Source organism: Neolamprologus brichardi, chromosome 22 (assembly GCF_056152115.1).
Source record: "Neolamprologus brichardi isolate AB-2024 chromosome 22, ASM5615211v1, whole genome shotgun sequence".
NCBI classification, from domain to species: domain Eukaryota; kingdom Metazoa; phylum Chordata; class Actinopteri; order Cichliformes; family Cichlidae; genus Neolamprologus; species Neolamprologus brichardi.
The window spans coordinates 8,939,008-8,955,057 of NC_142124.1; the positions used below are offsets into that span (position 1 = coordinate 8,939,008).

The 16,050-nt window shown below is 41.7% G+C and overlaps 2 protein-coding genes across 3 annotated transcripts; both read right to left on the minus strand.

The window, feature by feature from the left end:
• Positions 1-885: 885 nt before the first annotated feature.
• On the minus strand, positions 886-5,871 carry naxe (NAD(P)HX epimerase). The gene is made up of 7 exons (XM_006794396.2): positions 5,729-5,871; positions 3,915-4,105; positions 3,728-3,836; positions 2,685-2,795; positions 2,456-2,566; positions 1,976-2,123; positions 886-1,337 (listed from the first exon to the last, which is right to left on the minus strand). Exons 2-7 carry the CDS (start codon positions 4,085-4,087, stop codon positions 1,138-1,140), a joined length of 852 nt encoding a protein of 283 aa, XP_006794459.1. The 5' UTR covers positions 4,088-4,105; positions 5,729-5,871; the 3' UTR covers positions 886-1,137.
• An 878-nt stretch (positions 5,872-6,749) lies between these two features.
• LOC102787364 (lamin-A-like) lies at positions 6,750-15,241 on the minus strand. 2 transcript variants are annotated; one of them, XM_087834772.1, is made up of 14 exons: positions 14,496-15,241; positions 13,739-13,859; positions 12,984-13,339; positions 11,390-11,546; positions 10,979-11,104; positions 10,707-10,877; positions 10,357-10,482; positions 9,422-9,642; positions 9,057-9,330; positions 8,848-8,955; positions 8,640-8,759; positions 8,439-8,495; positions 7,374-7,568; positions 6,750-7,255 (listed from the first exon to the last, which is right to left on the minus strand). In XM_087834772.1, exons 3-14 carry the CDS (start codon positions 13,319-13,321, stop codon positions 7,220-7,222), a joined length of 1,929 nt encoding a protein of 642 aa, XP_087690898.1. In that variant the 5' UTR covers positions 13,322-13,339; positions 13,739-13,859; positions 14,496-15,241; the 3' UTR covers positions 6,750-7,219. The 2 variants fall into 2 exon arrangements, with proteins under 2 accessions (XP_087690898.1, XP_087690897.1); XM_087834771.1 differs by having other exon boundaries at positions 7,374-7,571.
• Between the last annotated feature and the right edge of the window lie 809 nt (positions 15,242-16,050).

Sequence of the window (16,050 nt, forward strand, 5' to 3'; positions counted from 1 at the left end):
TTCTTAGATATGATACTGAATTCAGTCCACTCAAATTACCTCCACAGTCACCAGATCTAAGAGCAGTATGGCAGATTGTTTCATGTCAATGCACCAAAATCTCTGAGGGATGTTTGCAGCACCTTTTTGAGTCTATGCCACAGAGAATTGAAGGAGTTCTGAAGGTAAAGAGGGCCTAACCCATTATTAGCATGCTGTACCTAATGAAATGACTGGTGAGTATACGTATATCCATCCATCCATCCATTTTCTTCTGTTATCCGGGGCCGGGTCGCTGGCAGCAGCCCAAGCAGAGAAGCCCAGACCTCCCTCTCCCCAGCCACCTCCTCTAGCTTATCCGGGGGAACACCAAGGCGTTCCAGGCCAGCCAAGATATAATCTCTCCAGCGTGTCCTGGGTCTGCCCCGGGGCCTCCTCCTGGTGGGACATACCCGGAACACCTCACCCAGAAGGCGCCCAGTGAGCATCCTTGTCAGATGCCCGAACCACCTCAGCTGGCTCCTTTCGATGTGGAGCAGCAGCAGCTCTACTCTGAGCCCCTCCCGGATGGCTGAACTTCTCACCCTATCTCTAAGGGAGAGGCTAGCCATCCTTCGGAGGAAGCTCATTTCCACCGCTTGTATTCGTGATCTCATTCTTTCGGTCACTACCCACAGCTCGTGACCATAGGTGAGGGTAGGGGCGTAGATCGACGGGTAAATTGAAAGCTTCGCTTTTACACTCAGCTCTCTCTTCACCACAACAGACCGGTACAGCGTCCGCATCACTGCAGCCGCTGCACCAATCCGTGTGTCGATCTCCCGCTCCCTTCTCCCATCACGTATATACGTGTATGTATATGTTAAAAAAACATTGGGAAAAGCAGAATATATGAACTTTAAAAAGTTTGTCAGAGAAATAATTTTTTTATTTTCATATTTACTTTAGCTGACGCTGCCATTGTGCTGCAGGTGTGATGACAGCATACGATTATGTCACATAAGCTCTCTTAAAATCAACAAACAAGACGTGTTAATGAGTGAACGGATGTCACGCTGCTGGCTGTTTCACCCAGTTTACAGCCTTTGTGCTGAGCTAAGCTGATTGCTTTATAACGCCAGTGACAGCTTATTTCCCTTCAGTGATGGCCCACATCTCTTAGAGTTGCAAAACACAGTCTGTGCCGGGGTACTGGGGCAGGTTGAGTTGATATTTCTTCTCCAAGCCAGGTGGCACAAATCTGCCTCCCAAGAAGTGATATCGTCCTTTAAACAGGGAGGCGGATTTCTTTGGTGCAGTGAGAGAGATGAGCATGTCAGGCTGGAGTCCATCTGTGCTACCCTGCTCCACATCCCAACCTTTAACATGAAAACAAACAAAAAAAGGCTGTCACTAACCAGCTGAAATTTCTGTTTCCTGAGATAATCTGCAGTATGTCTGTTAGTGACAGTTAGATCCAAATCAATATCCTCTGTTTGGGAGCGCGGACATGCACCAGGCTTCATGCAGTTATTGATTACAATCATTCCAGACTGTTGACAGATGCACTGCAGTTTAATAAATCCTCACTGACAATAAGCAGAACTCCACAACACTGCTGGCATGCCGTACTGCAGCGAGGAGGACTGCAAAACCACACGTTTTTCAGCTAAAAGCTGGCTATAAATTGGGTTTAGTTTAAGAGGCGATGCTAACAAAAGTTAATAGATCCATTTTTATAAGAGCCATTTCAATTCAAGGTTGTGGCGACATGGAGCTTTCCCCAGCTGCCATGAGCTGGGAGGCGGGTTATATCGTTGAAGGGTTAGCAGTCTGTCTGTCAGCATGGCTAACAAAGAAAAACAGCACTTCACATTCACATCTTCATGGTGATGTGCTAACCCCTGCCCCACTATACTGGTGCATGCCTTATTGATTACTTTTTAATGGCAGTAATTTTGTATTGTAACCAGTTACTTCACAAAGTAATGTCACCCAAGGACTGGTGAGGACTGACCTGAGGGGATGTCGATGCTAGCTATGGGCACTGTGGACTTTTTCAGTGTGTCCAAGATGGAGCCAAAGGGCTCTCGCACAGCTCCCTTGAAGCTGAAGCCAAAGATGGCGTCTATCACCAGGTTGTATGCTTCATCAATCGCTTTGGCCTGAGGAGACAGTTTTACCCAGATAAGTTAGTTTCAAAGGAATTAATCAATAGCTTGAAAGCACATTTATTTCAGTGAGTAAATCCATCAAGTAAAGCTCCTCTTAGCTACCAATGAAATTATTCACTATCTAGTTTGCTGTAATAAAAACAGAGCTATTATCCCCTCAGTATCATTTAGACAACTAATTTAAACTTTAGCCTAATTACATTAGCTCTGCTCATGTGTAACAGAGCATTTGTACAGCTTCATACAAAATGCACAGTCAGAAAACAATAAGCAGTGTGTCTGTGTGGATAAAGCTGCAGCTACATATTTTATTAACACCAAACCTCAGGCATCTCAGTCAGGAATGGGATCTCCATTTTCTGGCACTGTGTGGTTAGGCCTTGGAACAGCGGCTTGTTTGGCCTCTTTGGGTACAGGATGGTTGGCTCATAACCCTGAAATCAGACACACAAAGTACTAATGAAGGAAAAAGGAATTTAGGATTTTAAGGCTGAACGAGGATGTGAAAATAAATGTTTTTTTTCCTCTTCTGTGAAATTGGGAGACACTCACAAAGAGTTTCAGATGCCGGGCACAGACCAGGCCATCGCCCCCGTTGTTACCTGGTCCACAAATCACTAGCAGAGAAGGTCTGGCCTTCACCAGAGAAGTAAGTGGATATGCCTGAAGGTAAAGAAGAAAGCAAAATATACTTTGATATATTTAACCTCTCAGGACCTGGCGTCCACATATGTGGACATCACATTTTGGGTTGTTTAGACCAAAATACTAAATTTTGCTCTACAAGGGCCTGATATCCACTTACGAGGACATTATACTGCCACTGTTCTATCTAAAGTTTAGACGAATATCCTCATATGTGGCTCTAATTTTTCTCAGAAACAAAAATCAGGTAAAAAAAAAAATACTGCAATTCTTTGTTTTTACATTCATCGGGTCCCAATCAGCCCAAATATCAAAGAGAAATTAAAAATACATGTCATGGAAGAGTTTGGGTCTTAGGAGGTTAAGGGCCCGTTCTGTGTTAGTTACGCAAACCAAGTAAAGCTTCTTCCTGCACCTTCGAGCAAAATGCAGCTGTATCAAGTGCATCTCAATTCCACAACAGCAAACTTAAAAGTGCAGTGAAAACATTTCAGACTTTGATTGTGCAAAAAGACGAATGTTTCAACATTACTATAACGTCATCAAGTGTAATGTTACTTTAATCTGATTACAGAAAAATAAAGGCTGACGAGTAAGATTAGATCAGAGTTTTTGGGGAAATTCATCACACGATTTTTGCATAAGTGGTTGGTAGCTGTCTATTTAAATCAATGTTTAAACTTTTATTTTTGTAACTGGATTAAGTGACTCAACCATAGAATAGAAGAAAAAAGCGAAAATATTTCTACACCCCACTTTCGATCCTCGTTTCTTTTTTCAAACCCTAAAGACACCAAACTCATTTTTGAGCAGCTGGAATAGGTAGTGGTCTCACATTAGTTCCTGAAACAATTATTTTACATTATAAAAGAGTTTGTTGCCAGTCCAGTGACTAACATTCCTCCCGTTAGATTTGCATTTCAAAAATAAGAGCCCACGGTGACGCTCACCCGTGTGACGGCTGTGGCACAGCTGAGTCCAGCCAGCTCCATCAGCTGATCCACACTGAAGCCGTACTCACTGAAGAGCTCCTCGTCGATGTGCTGGGCCTCCTCCTGCCTGTGAAGTATTTACAGGTCAGTCTAGACTCATGAAGTCTGGTTTTACTCTTATGTGTGAAAAGGTTAAAACCTTCACCCGAGATATTTGATGGCCTGGGCCATGGTGGACGCTGGTCTGCTGCTGAAACAGTCCTTTCTGTGGCTGTTAGCTGCAGCGGGCAACGGGCATGTCCCTGCCTGAGCGAGGGCTGTCGCGGCTCGTGAGGTCACCAGGAAGCCGATCCCAAACAGAGCTCGAACGCTCAACATCCAGATGGATACAAGCTCCTGAGGAAATTTAAGAAAGGACCACAGTGAGAAATGTTCAGTCTGCTGATGACGCAGGTTTCACTCCTTTCGCTGTTTCCTTGCGTTTTTATTTGCTCACACCTGCAGACTGCAAACTTAGAAAATGCATTTTTAATCAGTCATTCCCTTCGTCTGCGCTGCTGCTTAGTATGCGTTAAAGAAAGAGGTGAGACACCCCACTCCCACACAGTCTGTGCAACACCAGAACATGGTTGATTAAAACTAAATAAAAAACCCATACTAGGCATTTAAAAAACAAAATTATACAACAAAAATGATCTAAAATGATACTGTGTGATTACAAAACTAATACATAGTAAAGTGTATTTTCTGTGTAACCATCAAAACATCTAAGTGCAGTAATATTTGAAGATCTGACAGCTTTATTTCCTCTCACAGGAGAAAATCATCTTGAATTAGACCACTGCAGCATAAAAAAAAATAAATTAACAATAACAAAAACAAATGTAAACAGATTACAAGTCACTTATTTTATGTAAATACACTAATAATCAATACAGTGAAAACTATTATCTGTATCGCTAAAATTATGTGAAAGGAACATTATCACAGGAATCTCTGCAATTCTGTGAAAAACTAATTACAGCCCATGATTCAGCAGCTTGTAGCACCACCTTTAGCAGCAATCATTTCCTGTATGAGTTTATCAGCCTCTAACATCACTAAGGGGGAATTTTGTCCTACTCTTCTTTATAACATTGCTTCGGTTCCTTGAGGTTTGCAGGTATTTATTAATGCACAGCTTTCTTAAGAGCCTGCTGCATTTTAATCATGCTGAGGTCTTTCACCTGGCCATTGTAACACCTTGATTCTATTCTTTTCCACCCATTTGCTGCTGTGCTAGACATCACTGTCCTGTTGCATGACTGAATTTGGGTCAGGCTTTGGCTGTCACAAAGAACAGTTGAATCAAATATGAACTGGTGCAGACAACCTGGTGACTGTAAGGTGACCACATCCTGTGTCTGCAAAACACTCCTTCCAAACGAGCCAGACTTGTTTAGTGTTTCTCTAACTGTACTGTCATGAGCTTTAACATTTAAGTGAAGCCTGTAGAGTATCAACATTGCACAGTTCGACCTTTTGGTGAATTTGCTGGGAAGTTTGTGGTAGTGTGTTGACACATCTGAATGTTGCAGACCAGCAAAAGTGCCTAAACTTCTGCTTTTACAGAGGTGCTGATGATCGTGCATTTGATTAGCAGCACCTTACTGCTACATACCCTCTTAATTACAATGAAAGCAGTCAGGGTGTACTTATTAATCCACATGACTGCACAGAAATAAAAAAATGTCTGAACTATGAACACTGAAGTGAAACAGATTTCACTTGCTAACATCCAGTTCGATTTATGTTCAGATCAACGCGACTATTATTTGTAAATGTTTATTAGCATTTGTATTTTTTAAAAATGTATTTTATCTGCATTACACGGTTATGTGGATATTACTGTGTACACATTAATGTCGCAGGGCTACAGTAGGAGCACTCTCATGTCCACTTCACTGTTATCTAGCTCTGACTTGCTAGCTAACGTTTAGCATTTGCTCCGCTTCGTGTGAAAACATTAGCGACACTCACCAAATTTTAACACCCCTTTTCTTGCAGACAGCTTCACATGCAGTTTTGTCCTTTTAAACCACAAAGCTCTTAGTTTTGGAGCTTTGACGCTGTGCAAGAGCAACACTTGCACTCTGACCTTGTAGGCTACTTCCGGGTTTGAAAGCGACCTGAAAACCAGGATTCCAAAATAAAAGCCTGTTCTTAGGCGGAGAGACTGCAGTAAAAGACACACTTTTCTAATTAAAATGAGAAAATATGCTTAACCCTTACTATATATAAATGAAAAGGCAGCATAATGGAGTTATTAATAGAAGAAGAATCCCTCCACTATATAGAATCAGGCCCATGTGACACACGATATAAGCCTATTTTATACATTCTTTTTTATATCTTTAATTTAAATATAACTAGTAAAGCAAAATGTTCAAAAACATTTCCATTAAAGTTATTCCAGTAAATAATTCTTTATAAAAACAGAAGGTCTATGAGCAGAAACTTCATTTATGATTTGGAATGTTCATTATATATATATGAACGATTTGATTTTGAAAATCTTTATTTATTTTTTGTAATTTCAAGAGGCAGGAATTCCTTCTAAATAGCGGAGCAAAGGTACAAAAAACATAAATGAAATACTCAAGTAAAGTTCAAGAGGTGGTGAAATAAATGCACCTTATAGTTTTATAATACCGTGGACGAGTACGAATACTGAACAGTTATAATCTGTTTTTTTATATTATTGTTATCATGTAATTTTGAACCTGAATATAAATGTCATATTTTTCTTCATTTGAATGAAACTAGAATTTTTTTTTAAAAATTATTGATTTTTATTAAATCAATAAAACTCTTGGCCTCAGAACAAAGCAGGGAGGGGATACTAACCTTTATACCAGTCGCCTGTTCAAACAGGTGAACTATATAGCAACACCTGACTGTGTCCTATTAGATTCTATGGTGAGGCAGTAAATATTGTAGGAAACTGAGTAAATAGAAAGACACAGAAAAAAGGCAGGTTTCTGAAAACACGTTTATTCATTTTAATAAAAAAACCCAGACAATATTCTGTAGATCTGTAGCAAGGTTGGGTTCATTTTACCTTCACTGTGTAAGAAGATTTAATGAGAAAAATAAAGTTTTCAATTTTGGTAAAATTGTAAACTGATCACAACCCCGCTGTGTCAGAGTGTCTGTAGAGTATAATGAAATTAATTTGAATTAAGTTTTTAAAACCAATGAATGTTAAAGTAACTGGTTTACATTTTCCAACCTTAAATGTCCCTAATATATAAAAAAACAAACAAAGCTAACCCAAATTAACCTTTAGGCTCTGGAAAATTATTCTTATTCATGCATATGTACATTATAAAAAGCAGTATAAAAATTTCTGGCATTCAATAACTTGAAATTAAATTGAAAGTACATAAACTGAACTAAAAACTATACCAGATAACTCAACAACTGATACCTAAGAAGCTATAGAAAATGTAGTGTAGTGGCCCCAGGGCTTCACATGATTGGACAGCTCTCCATTCTGCCTCCAGTCTAGGAAGAAATTTTGACAAAATTAGAATTATCACACATGCATATTAATAGACAAAAAAGAGGTAATCTTTGCATGAAAGGGAAGTCATATATCACCCGTTTGAGCTGCGGTACTCACCTTGCGAGGTGTGCTCGTGCTGAACACATAGGAGTGGGGCAGTAAACCCTCGGAGATGCCTCCGCTGCGGAAGGAGCGGGAAGCAGAGGACACGGAGCAGTTGCTGGATTTATCTGAAGGAAGTCCGCATGAGCCGCACACGACCGTCCGGCTCCGCAGGTTGTACTCGCCGTCCCCACAGGTGCTGTGAGCCACCTGCTGAGGCACAGACACAGCTTTTAATTAGTGTGTGTTTAAAATAAAAACCTGCAGCGGTAATAAAGGTCAAGTATGTGTCGTGGTGTCTGTGCTTATTTAATTTTCATTCCTTCTCACTGATATTTTCCTAATGTTTTGGTCTCTGTTTTGTCTTTCTTGTTTCCATTTCCTGTCTTATTTTGGTATGTGCTTTTCTTTGTGTCTCTTGAGATTGACTTCCTGTCTTTGTCTCTTCCTCCCCACCTCTGACCCTCCTTTGTGACTGCCTGCCCCACCCTTATTTGTTTAACGAGCATCTACTCAGTCCTGTGTGTGTAAATAGTCTGTATCTATGGGAGGGCTGGTTTTGTAACAGCTTTTGTTATTAAACCCGCCTTTGTCTCCTGTATTTTTGCAGCCCTGATACAATGAACAAGAGCCTAAAAACAATAAGTGAACTGTTTTTTAAAAAAAACAGTTAACATTGAGTTGCGTAAACAGTTTGCAACTATTCTTTTGACACTACTGATAATCATTTTTCTAGTAAGAATGTAAAATATCCATTGGGAGCTGCAACTGTGTGAGATTTTGCTGTATTTCTTCATTTTCACACACACTGTGTCCTTGCTTCACCTAACTAAAAACACATACATCCTTTTAAATATCTTTATTTTACTTACCAACCATCACCTTATCATGTAACATGTAATGCTCAGTTTCAATGTTACTGCCCCACACAGTGATACGGATCCATTTGAAATGTTAACATCTGAATTAATGTGATTCTTATTTTAATTCAATGCAAAACCAGTGGATGCTGTTAATTGGATTCTGGTCCTGCACATGATCTCATTATGCACATGCTAGGAAAACTATAATTTCTCTCACCATGTCATCATCTTCTTCTTCAAACTGAGTGCGGGTCACCTTCCTCATTGCCATTTCCTGAAAGAAAAGTGTAGTAGTTCTTATTTATTTATTCAGTTTCAGTATATTTTAAATATACTGGCCATGAGTTTTGATGTCTTGACACTTTAGGTCTGAATGAAATGTCTATCAAGCCCAATAAGTTGATTTAATTCAAAATACCTCTCCATTAGTGTTGATCAAAGTAGTCTGGAAGAGGTCTCCGGTGCCCCAGGAGGGCTGATTCTTCCACACCAGGTCAGATGGAGGATTATGAGTTCCACCAGAATTAGAGGCCCAGATCTGACCACATGGACAGTACAGAGTAAATCATCTGTGCTAACCAGGTGTTGATTGGTGATTCTGATCGCTGAATAAAGACGCTACTAACCGTCACCCTCTGACCAGCCTTCAAGGTGAATTTAGCTGGGAACTTGAAGGCGCTGGGAGTGCCAGATCCCACCTGCCGCTTCACCTGCCAGTTCCCCAGATTCTGATCCTACAAGAGCAAGAGGGTAGTTGGGTAAAAACGTCAGAGTTCAAAGTCACTACATTACAAATAGTAATGTAGTCAGTCCACCTCCAACTTCTCCATCTCACCTCATCAGCTTTGTTGCTGAGTCTGACATATTTCCCATCCAGATCCACCTCGTCCACAGTGACACGTCCACTGGCCGAGGCCTGCTGGGTGATGCGAGTGCGGGAAACGGCTCCACCGGCGAAGCTGGAGGCCTCGCTGTCTGTGTCGTTAGGGCGACGTCTCTTAGCAGGGGAGTTCTGAGCGCTGTGGTGGATAGATCGAGAGAGAGCTCCAGAAGTAGAGGATCGACTTCCCGCCGCCCTGGTAGGAGGAGGGCTGGGCGAAAGACGCAGTCTGCAGAGAGAAACATGTTGATGACAATGATGAGATGAATGAAAAAGTTTATGAACCACACAGAGGAAACGATGACCGTCGTTACACATACCTTTGCTCTTCTCCCTCCAGCAGCTTCCTGTAGGCGCATATCTCCATGTCCAGGGCCAGCTTAACATCGAGGAGTTCCTGATACTCATCGAGCTGCTGCTGCATCTGGTGCCTCATCTCTGCCATCTCTCGATCCTTCTCACCCAGAAGGCGACGCGTGCTGTCCCGCTCCCGCGACAGAGCATCCTCGAGGTCCCTGATCTTTGCCTCACGAGCTGCCAGCTGGATCAAACCAAAGAGTCACAAAGTTACTGCCAGATAGGATCAAACAAGCAAGTCTGGAGCAATCAAGGAGTGAGACAGTTAATAACTGAGCTCAAAAAACAAAGAAAATCTAGAGAAACCATGAAAAACTGAACTTTTAAACAAATTAATGGAGTTTGCAGCCTGCATCAATTTAAAGAGCCTAATTCATGTGAATCTATAAAAACAACTTCTGTTTTAAATAAAACTGATTTCTGTGGGGTCTGTTTTTACTTTAAAACATGGATGTCAAATTGATTTTGCATAGTGAGTCACATACACCCCACTTTGATCTTAAGTGTTATTGAATTGGCCGGACCAGTGAAATTACATGATAAATAAGCAAAACTACAGAATAATTTATGTTACTTCTTTCCACAGACTGTTCTGTAATGATAAAATAGAAAGTTTTTGTTGTTCTTTTCACTATGGACTCAATATTTGAAAAACAAACTTTCTTGTCATTTAGTTGCTTAATTACTTTGATTTAGCATGAAAGTGGGCACTCTTTATTACCAGGAACATCTGTAAAACCTATGAAACTGCAGTTAAAAATTCAAAATCTATGCACTCCTTTACATTTTCTACAGCTTTGGCGGGCCGATTGTGTCTTATGTTTTGCACCCAAAGAGCCCCCTTTTCTTTAAGCGATGTATGCTTGCAGATAAGTGTGTGCTGATTATTTGTAAGAACCTGTTTCTGTAGCTGGCTGAGCTGAGTCGACGTGGACTCCAGGCGTACTCGGATCTGCTGGAGCTCCTCGTGTGCTGCCCCAACCAGGTGGCTGCTCCTGTCTGCTGACTGACGAGCACTCTCCAGCTGATGGAGGGAGATAAAACATGGACTGTAACCAAATTCTACTAGAAATTTGTGAAACTGCGAAACCTCAACAACTCGGAATTACACAACCATGTCACGATGTTTTAACTGGATATTTCTGCTGCGCAATTATTTAGTGCAGCTTTCTTTCACCACTGAGGACCAAAACAGAAGACATAAATACTACAAAGTAAACCTTTAGTAACAGTAACTTGATGGTCTACCTTGGAGTTGTAGGTCTTCTCGATCTCATCCTTGTACATTTTAATCTGCAGCTCATGCTGGTTGCGCATATCCGCCAGCGCCTCGGCCAGTTTGCATTCAAACTCCTGCTGGTGGCCATTATCCAGTTCAACCATGCGCGACTCATGACGCCTCTTTATCTCCCGCAGCTCCTATTGAAAATTTACCAGCAATGATTATCAGTAAAGTCCAGCATGGGTACTTTTTAAAATGATTAACTAATGATAAGAACATATGCAAAAAGCGCTCAGACCTCAGAGTGGAGGTTCTTCTGAAATTCCAGCTCCTCTTTCAGAGTCTGGATGCGATTCTCTCCATCCACCCTCCTCAGCATCTCATCCTGCAGCTGCTTCTTGGCATCGGCCAAGCTGGTATCCAACTAAAAAAGAAGCACAAAATGGGCCGAGTATGAGTACAAAGTAATGCTGCGGATTGGAAAATAAGCAGTCAGTAGAGTATGCGGGCAGGAAAACATGCAGAGAGGCTGTCCTTCAACCACTGCTGAAATCTGAATTAGCTGACATTTACTAACAAAACTTGGAAGAAAGAGAGGAGGATTATGAAGGACAAACAGAGAGGTTCTGAGCTTGTAGACTGACTGCAGAAAGATTGAGCCCAGATGTGTTTCTATTGAGTTTTAAATTGAGCGTGGGTTTGACTTTACCTTGGCAACCTGCGCCTTCAGGTCCCTGTTTTCCACCTCGAGGTTACGCTTTTCTCCCAGAGCCGTAGTCAAGGAAGCATCCTTCGAATTAAGCAGAGCCTCCAGGTCTTTGAGCCTCTGCAAGGCTCCCCCCAGTTCTGACTCTTTTTTAGTGTTCCTATGAAAACAAAAATGGAGGACTAAGTTCCACTTTAAGTTCTCAAAGTGCAGCCTTTGTTCATTTTTAGTGCAAGCATGAATGAAAGAACACACTACTTTACATTTTCTATGACAGCTTTGAGTGAGATCAAGGGAAGATTTCTCATTCATGTTTATCTCTATTAGCTTTGAGAATCCATAGTTTAAGAGTTTAAGCGTCTTACTGCATTTGTAAGGTTTTAGGTCTTAGGTCTTTAGTGACCTAAGACCTAAAACTGAATTACTATAGTTTCCTTTACACACTCGAATCAAACAAATATGAGCTATTTTTGAATGAGGATGTCTACAAGAAGCAGAAGCAGGGGAAAGACCTCGGTGCATATGACTCATAGACCACAGTGATTTTCATCAAGTCCCGTGGATCTGGTAGCCACAAGCCACAGCCGTTGGTGTTTAGCTGAGATATTGCCATGGCAACGGTTTGGCTTTGCCAAACACACTGTGGTCGTCGTCTTATTATTTACGGAAAAATAATCCAGGCAAGAGTGGAGCTCTTTAAACACTGCCACGTATTGTGTATAATGATGACTTTGGTGAAGGAGGAGAAGCTGGGGAAAGAGTTAGTCATCAGCCTCTGGATGTGGAAGCATGGGAAAGAGCTGGAGTCCCGCTCCAGCTCTTGCCCAGTGAGCAATGAGGAGAATATGCTACAGCTATAGGGAGTGGTCCCAGCGGCAGGGTAACACAACTCTCAGTGCATCACCAAGTTAAAACATCAGTTATTAAAAGATTATGAGTAACTGCTGCTTAATATGTATCAACACTGAAGTCCAAACTCTTTCCCACTTGTATTAAGGGACAAATAGATGCCTTCAATTGAAAGGGTTTGTTTGAAAAGGGGGATTTTAGATGCCTCGCAGCAGCGAGACATCTCATGATCACCAGACACTCTGCAGCAGAGTTCTTTCTGCGAAGAGTTTGGCAATCCTGACTTCAAAAGCTGTACCGTGTAACTTTAGCTGAACAGCAGACACTGTGGGACAGGTGATAATTATGGGATAATAGTAACTGCTTATGTAAATATAACACAAACAGAAATGAGCTGTGAAGTCAGCAGAGTGACAAGAAACTCCTAAGACTTGCTGAAATTAGATACTGGAAGCTAAAGGTCATACCACATTAAATCATGCTGTGACAGCCCCTGAGTGTAAGGAATGAGTAAGGGTGAATTCTGCAGCTCATGATTTCATCTTGTTGTTACTATTTTGTCTTTTAAAGTTACATACTCCCACTATAGCTATAAAAAAACGACAAAAAAAACACCCACATCGATCAAACACACAGCGGTGAGTTTAAGGAATTTAGGGACCCGAGATGAGAGGGCACAAACCCAAAGTAATCAATCTTTTTCCTCAGCAGCTCCTGCAGACACGTGCAAACACAGTAAACATTATACCTGGCCTTCAGCTCCTTGTGGTCCTCTCGCAGCTTGCCCAGCTCCAGCTGCAGCCGTGCTCGCTCTTTGGCCACCGAGTCCAGCGTCTGGCGAGCATCTGCCAGCTCCGTCTCATAGGCGGCCTTAAGACCCGTCAGCTCCCGGCTGACCTCTGTCTCCGACTCGGTGATGCGCAGACGCAGCCCGGCGTTCTCAGCCTCCAGAGAGCGGACCTTGTCGATGTAGACGGCCAGTCGATCGTTGAGGTTGCAGAGGTCCTCCTTTTCCTGGAGACGGGTGATCCGGTTGGGAGAAAGTGGTGTGTTTGCACCTCGTGGAGTGTTTTTGGGTGTCGCCATTGCAACTTTCTTATTTTGCTGTCAAAACAGATATGATTATATTCATTTGAGTCTAAAGAGTCAATTTGAGCAGGTTTTATTCAAGTGCAAATGCACACCCTTCAGTTTGATCAGTCGACGTGGAACATGTGTCACAAATAAGATGAAAGAAATATGCCCGAGAAATATTAATTGAAACACACAAAAAAGAGGCAACATTTTGGCTCAAAGTTCAAAGTTAAAAAGGAAAAAAAGCTTAATTTACTGGAACATATTGATTACTTCCAAAGACATCCAGCTCTTTTTAATCCCCTAACATTAAACACACAAACGACAAAGCACAATTAATCAAAAGACATGGGTGGGGTTAACAACTCCACCCAAAAATTAAAGTGATGTCCTTGCCCAAAAGATGCTAACTTATAAAATTCGATTTACCTTTTTAAAGTTTGTTAGAGGATGAGAAATCTCTGGAGATCTTTGCAGAGTAGTTTGACGATTTCCTTACGTGATCCCAGTGTTCGTCTTGGTTCTCTCTTCAGTCTGCAAACTGAGCTGTCTGCAAACCCATCAGAGTGCCCATGTAGGAAAGAATGAGATGGGAGGAGAGGTTGGCCTCAAGTTTGGCACTTGTTAGGTGGCTGTTCCTCCCTCCCTCTGTCTCTCTCTCTCTGCCTCACTGTAATGGGTGTACAGTCTGAATAAATGAGTCACCCTCTGCACAAAGCCATGTGATGCCTATGAGGGATAATTTTAAGCAGATCTGTTGGCTGAGACTTGAATTGTAGTCGTTTTGTAAAAACTCTGCAAAAGTTTTAACCCCAGAAGAACCCCACAGAGCTGGAGTCTTCACATCCTGTAAGGATGCATTTACGCAACATCTTTTTTTAAGCTCTTACACAAATTTCCTACTTAGCCTTTGGTTTAAATACCTAAATGGCCAGAAATGTATTTCTTTGGACAGCCTTAACTAAGAGATTCCGAGTCATAAAACAAAAACAGTACCAAAGGTTTGCTCTGGTTTTCTTTCGTAGACCTTTAATTATTCTGATTTTAGCCCACTAAACATCACTAAACATCATACATATAATATGTATGAGAAGATACAAGATACAGTGTTACAGATACAGATGATACATTGTCTTTGTGTGGCAGGATGAGAGGACTACGCAGTGGTGCAGATGTTAGCACTCACCTCCTGGTCGGCTGGAGTGTTTCTCTGTGGAGTTTACAGGTTCTCCCTGTGTGCTCCAGTCTCCTCCCACACTCGGAACCTCAGACATGCTCCTCTATAGGCGTTTCCATCTCACCTCTCTTCTATCAGCCAGGTCAGTCTGCCTTGCCTGAGACCAAAATTTGACTAGGAAAATGAATGGCTGGACAGCTGGAGTGACTACAAAGACACTGAGGCTGAAGCATTTTACTAAATCTCATAAACTGATGAACAAGCTGATGGAGATTATATACTAACTGGTCATTTTATTAGGAACACTTGTTTGACTGCTTGTTAATGCAAATTTCTTATCAGCCAATCGCATGATGAAAACTCATTTAAGCAATGTGAAACAACTTACTGAAGTTCAAACTGAGCATCAGAATGAGCAACAAATGTTTGTCTTTTTCTTTGGACGCCCTTATGGTGCAAACCTGGTCTGAGTATTCTAGAAACTACTGATTTATTTGGATTTTACCACACAACCATCTCTGGGGTTTTTGGAAAACCGAAAATATCCCGTGAGCTGTATTTTTCTCTGGGAGAAAATGTCTTCAGATTGCTGTTGATGCTGTAATTGCGTGGTGGATATTTTCTGGGCACGCTTTGGCCCTCTTGGCACCAATTAAGCATTTTTAAATGCACATTTTAAATGCACAATCTTACCATGTTCAGCCTTTTATAACCAGTGTGTACCAATCTTAGGATGACTGCCTCCAGCAGCATAACATAACCTCCACAGTCACCACTAGATGTACTTAATAAAGTGGCCGATGAGTGCGTATGTAGGTTTTTTTTTTTCATATGCACTTTTATCCCATATATAACCTGTAACACAAGCTAGAAGTGGTCATTTTAATAGTGGATTTTAAAGGGTTAAAGCTATGCTTGCAAAAATTCATTTTTCCCTTTGGGCTGGCTCTAAAAACTGACATGTAATAAATGGCAGACAGTTTATTGGCACCAAATCCAACCTTTTGAAGGCAAACCATTTCTCACTCACCATCGATAACTCCAGTTTTCCCTTCTCCTCAGGTTAAGAGCCTTGGCGTCATCCTAGACAGTTCACTTTCCTATAAGTCTCACATCAATAATCTCACCCGTTCTGCCTACTTCCATCTATGTAACATTAACAGATTGCTTCCTTCTCTTTCCACCCAGTCTACGTCCATTCTTGTCCATAGTCTTGTTACCTCCCTTATTGACTACTGCAATTCTCTTTTGCATGGTCTCCCCCAAAAATCCCTCCATAAGCTTCAACTGGTTCAGAACTCTGCTGCTCACATTATCACCAGAACCCCCACCTACCAGCACATCACCCCTGTTCTTCAAAACCTTCACTGGCTCCCTGTGAAATTCCGGATAATTTTCAAACTTCTTCACCTTCAAGGCCATTCATAACCTCGCTCCTCCTTACCTTTCTGATCTGTTAACCACTACCTGTTCTGCCCGTTCACTTCGTTCTTCTTCTTCTATCCAGCTTGCTGTACCTTCCTTCCGCCTCACCACTATGGGAAGCAGAGCTTTCAGCTGCTCT

Coding starts and splice junctions, on each gene's coding strand:
- LOC102787364 (XM_087834771.1), bottom strand. CDS start 13,321: ATGGCGACACCCAAAAACACTCCACGAGGTGCAAACACACCACTTTCT. Junction 11,105..11,389: donor TGAAGGCGCAGGTTGCCAAG/GTAAAGTCAAAC, acceptor CTTCTTTTTTAG/TTGGATACCAGCTTGGCCGA. Junction 8,760..8,847: donor AGGCTGGTCAGAGGGTGACG/GTTAGTAGCGTC, acceptor CCATGTGGTCAG/ATCTGGGCCTCTAATTCTGG.
- naxe (XM_006794396.2), bottom strand. CDS start 4,087: ATGTTGAGCGTTCGAGCTCTGTTTGGGATCGGCTTCCTGGTGACCTCA. Junction 2,796..3,727: donor GTGCCACAGCCGTCACACGG/GTGAGCGTCACC, acceptor CTTTACCTTCAG/GCATATCCACTTACTTCTCT. Junction 2,567..2,684: donor CCCGGCATCTGAAACTCTTT/GTGAGTGTCTCC, acceptor GTCTGATTTCAG/GGTTATGAGCCAACCATCCT.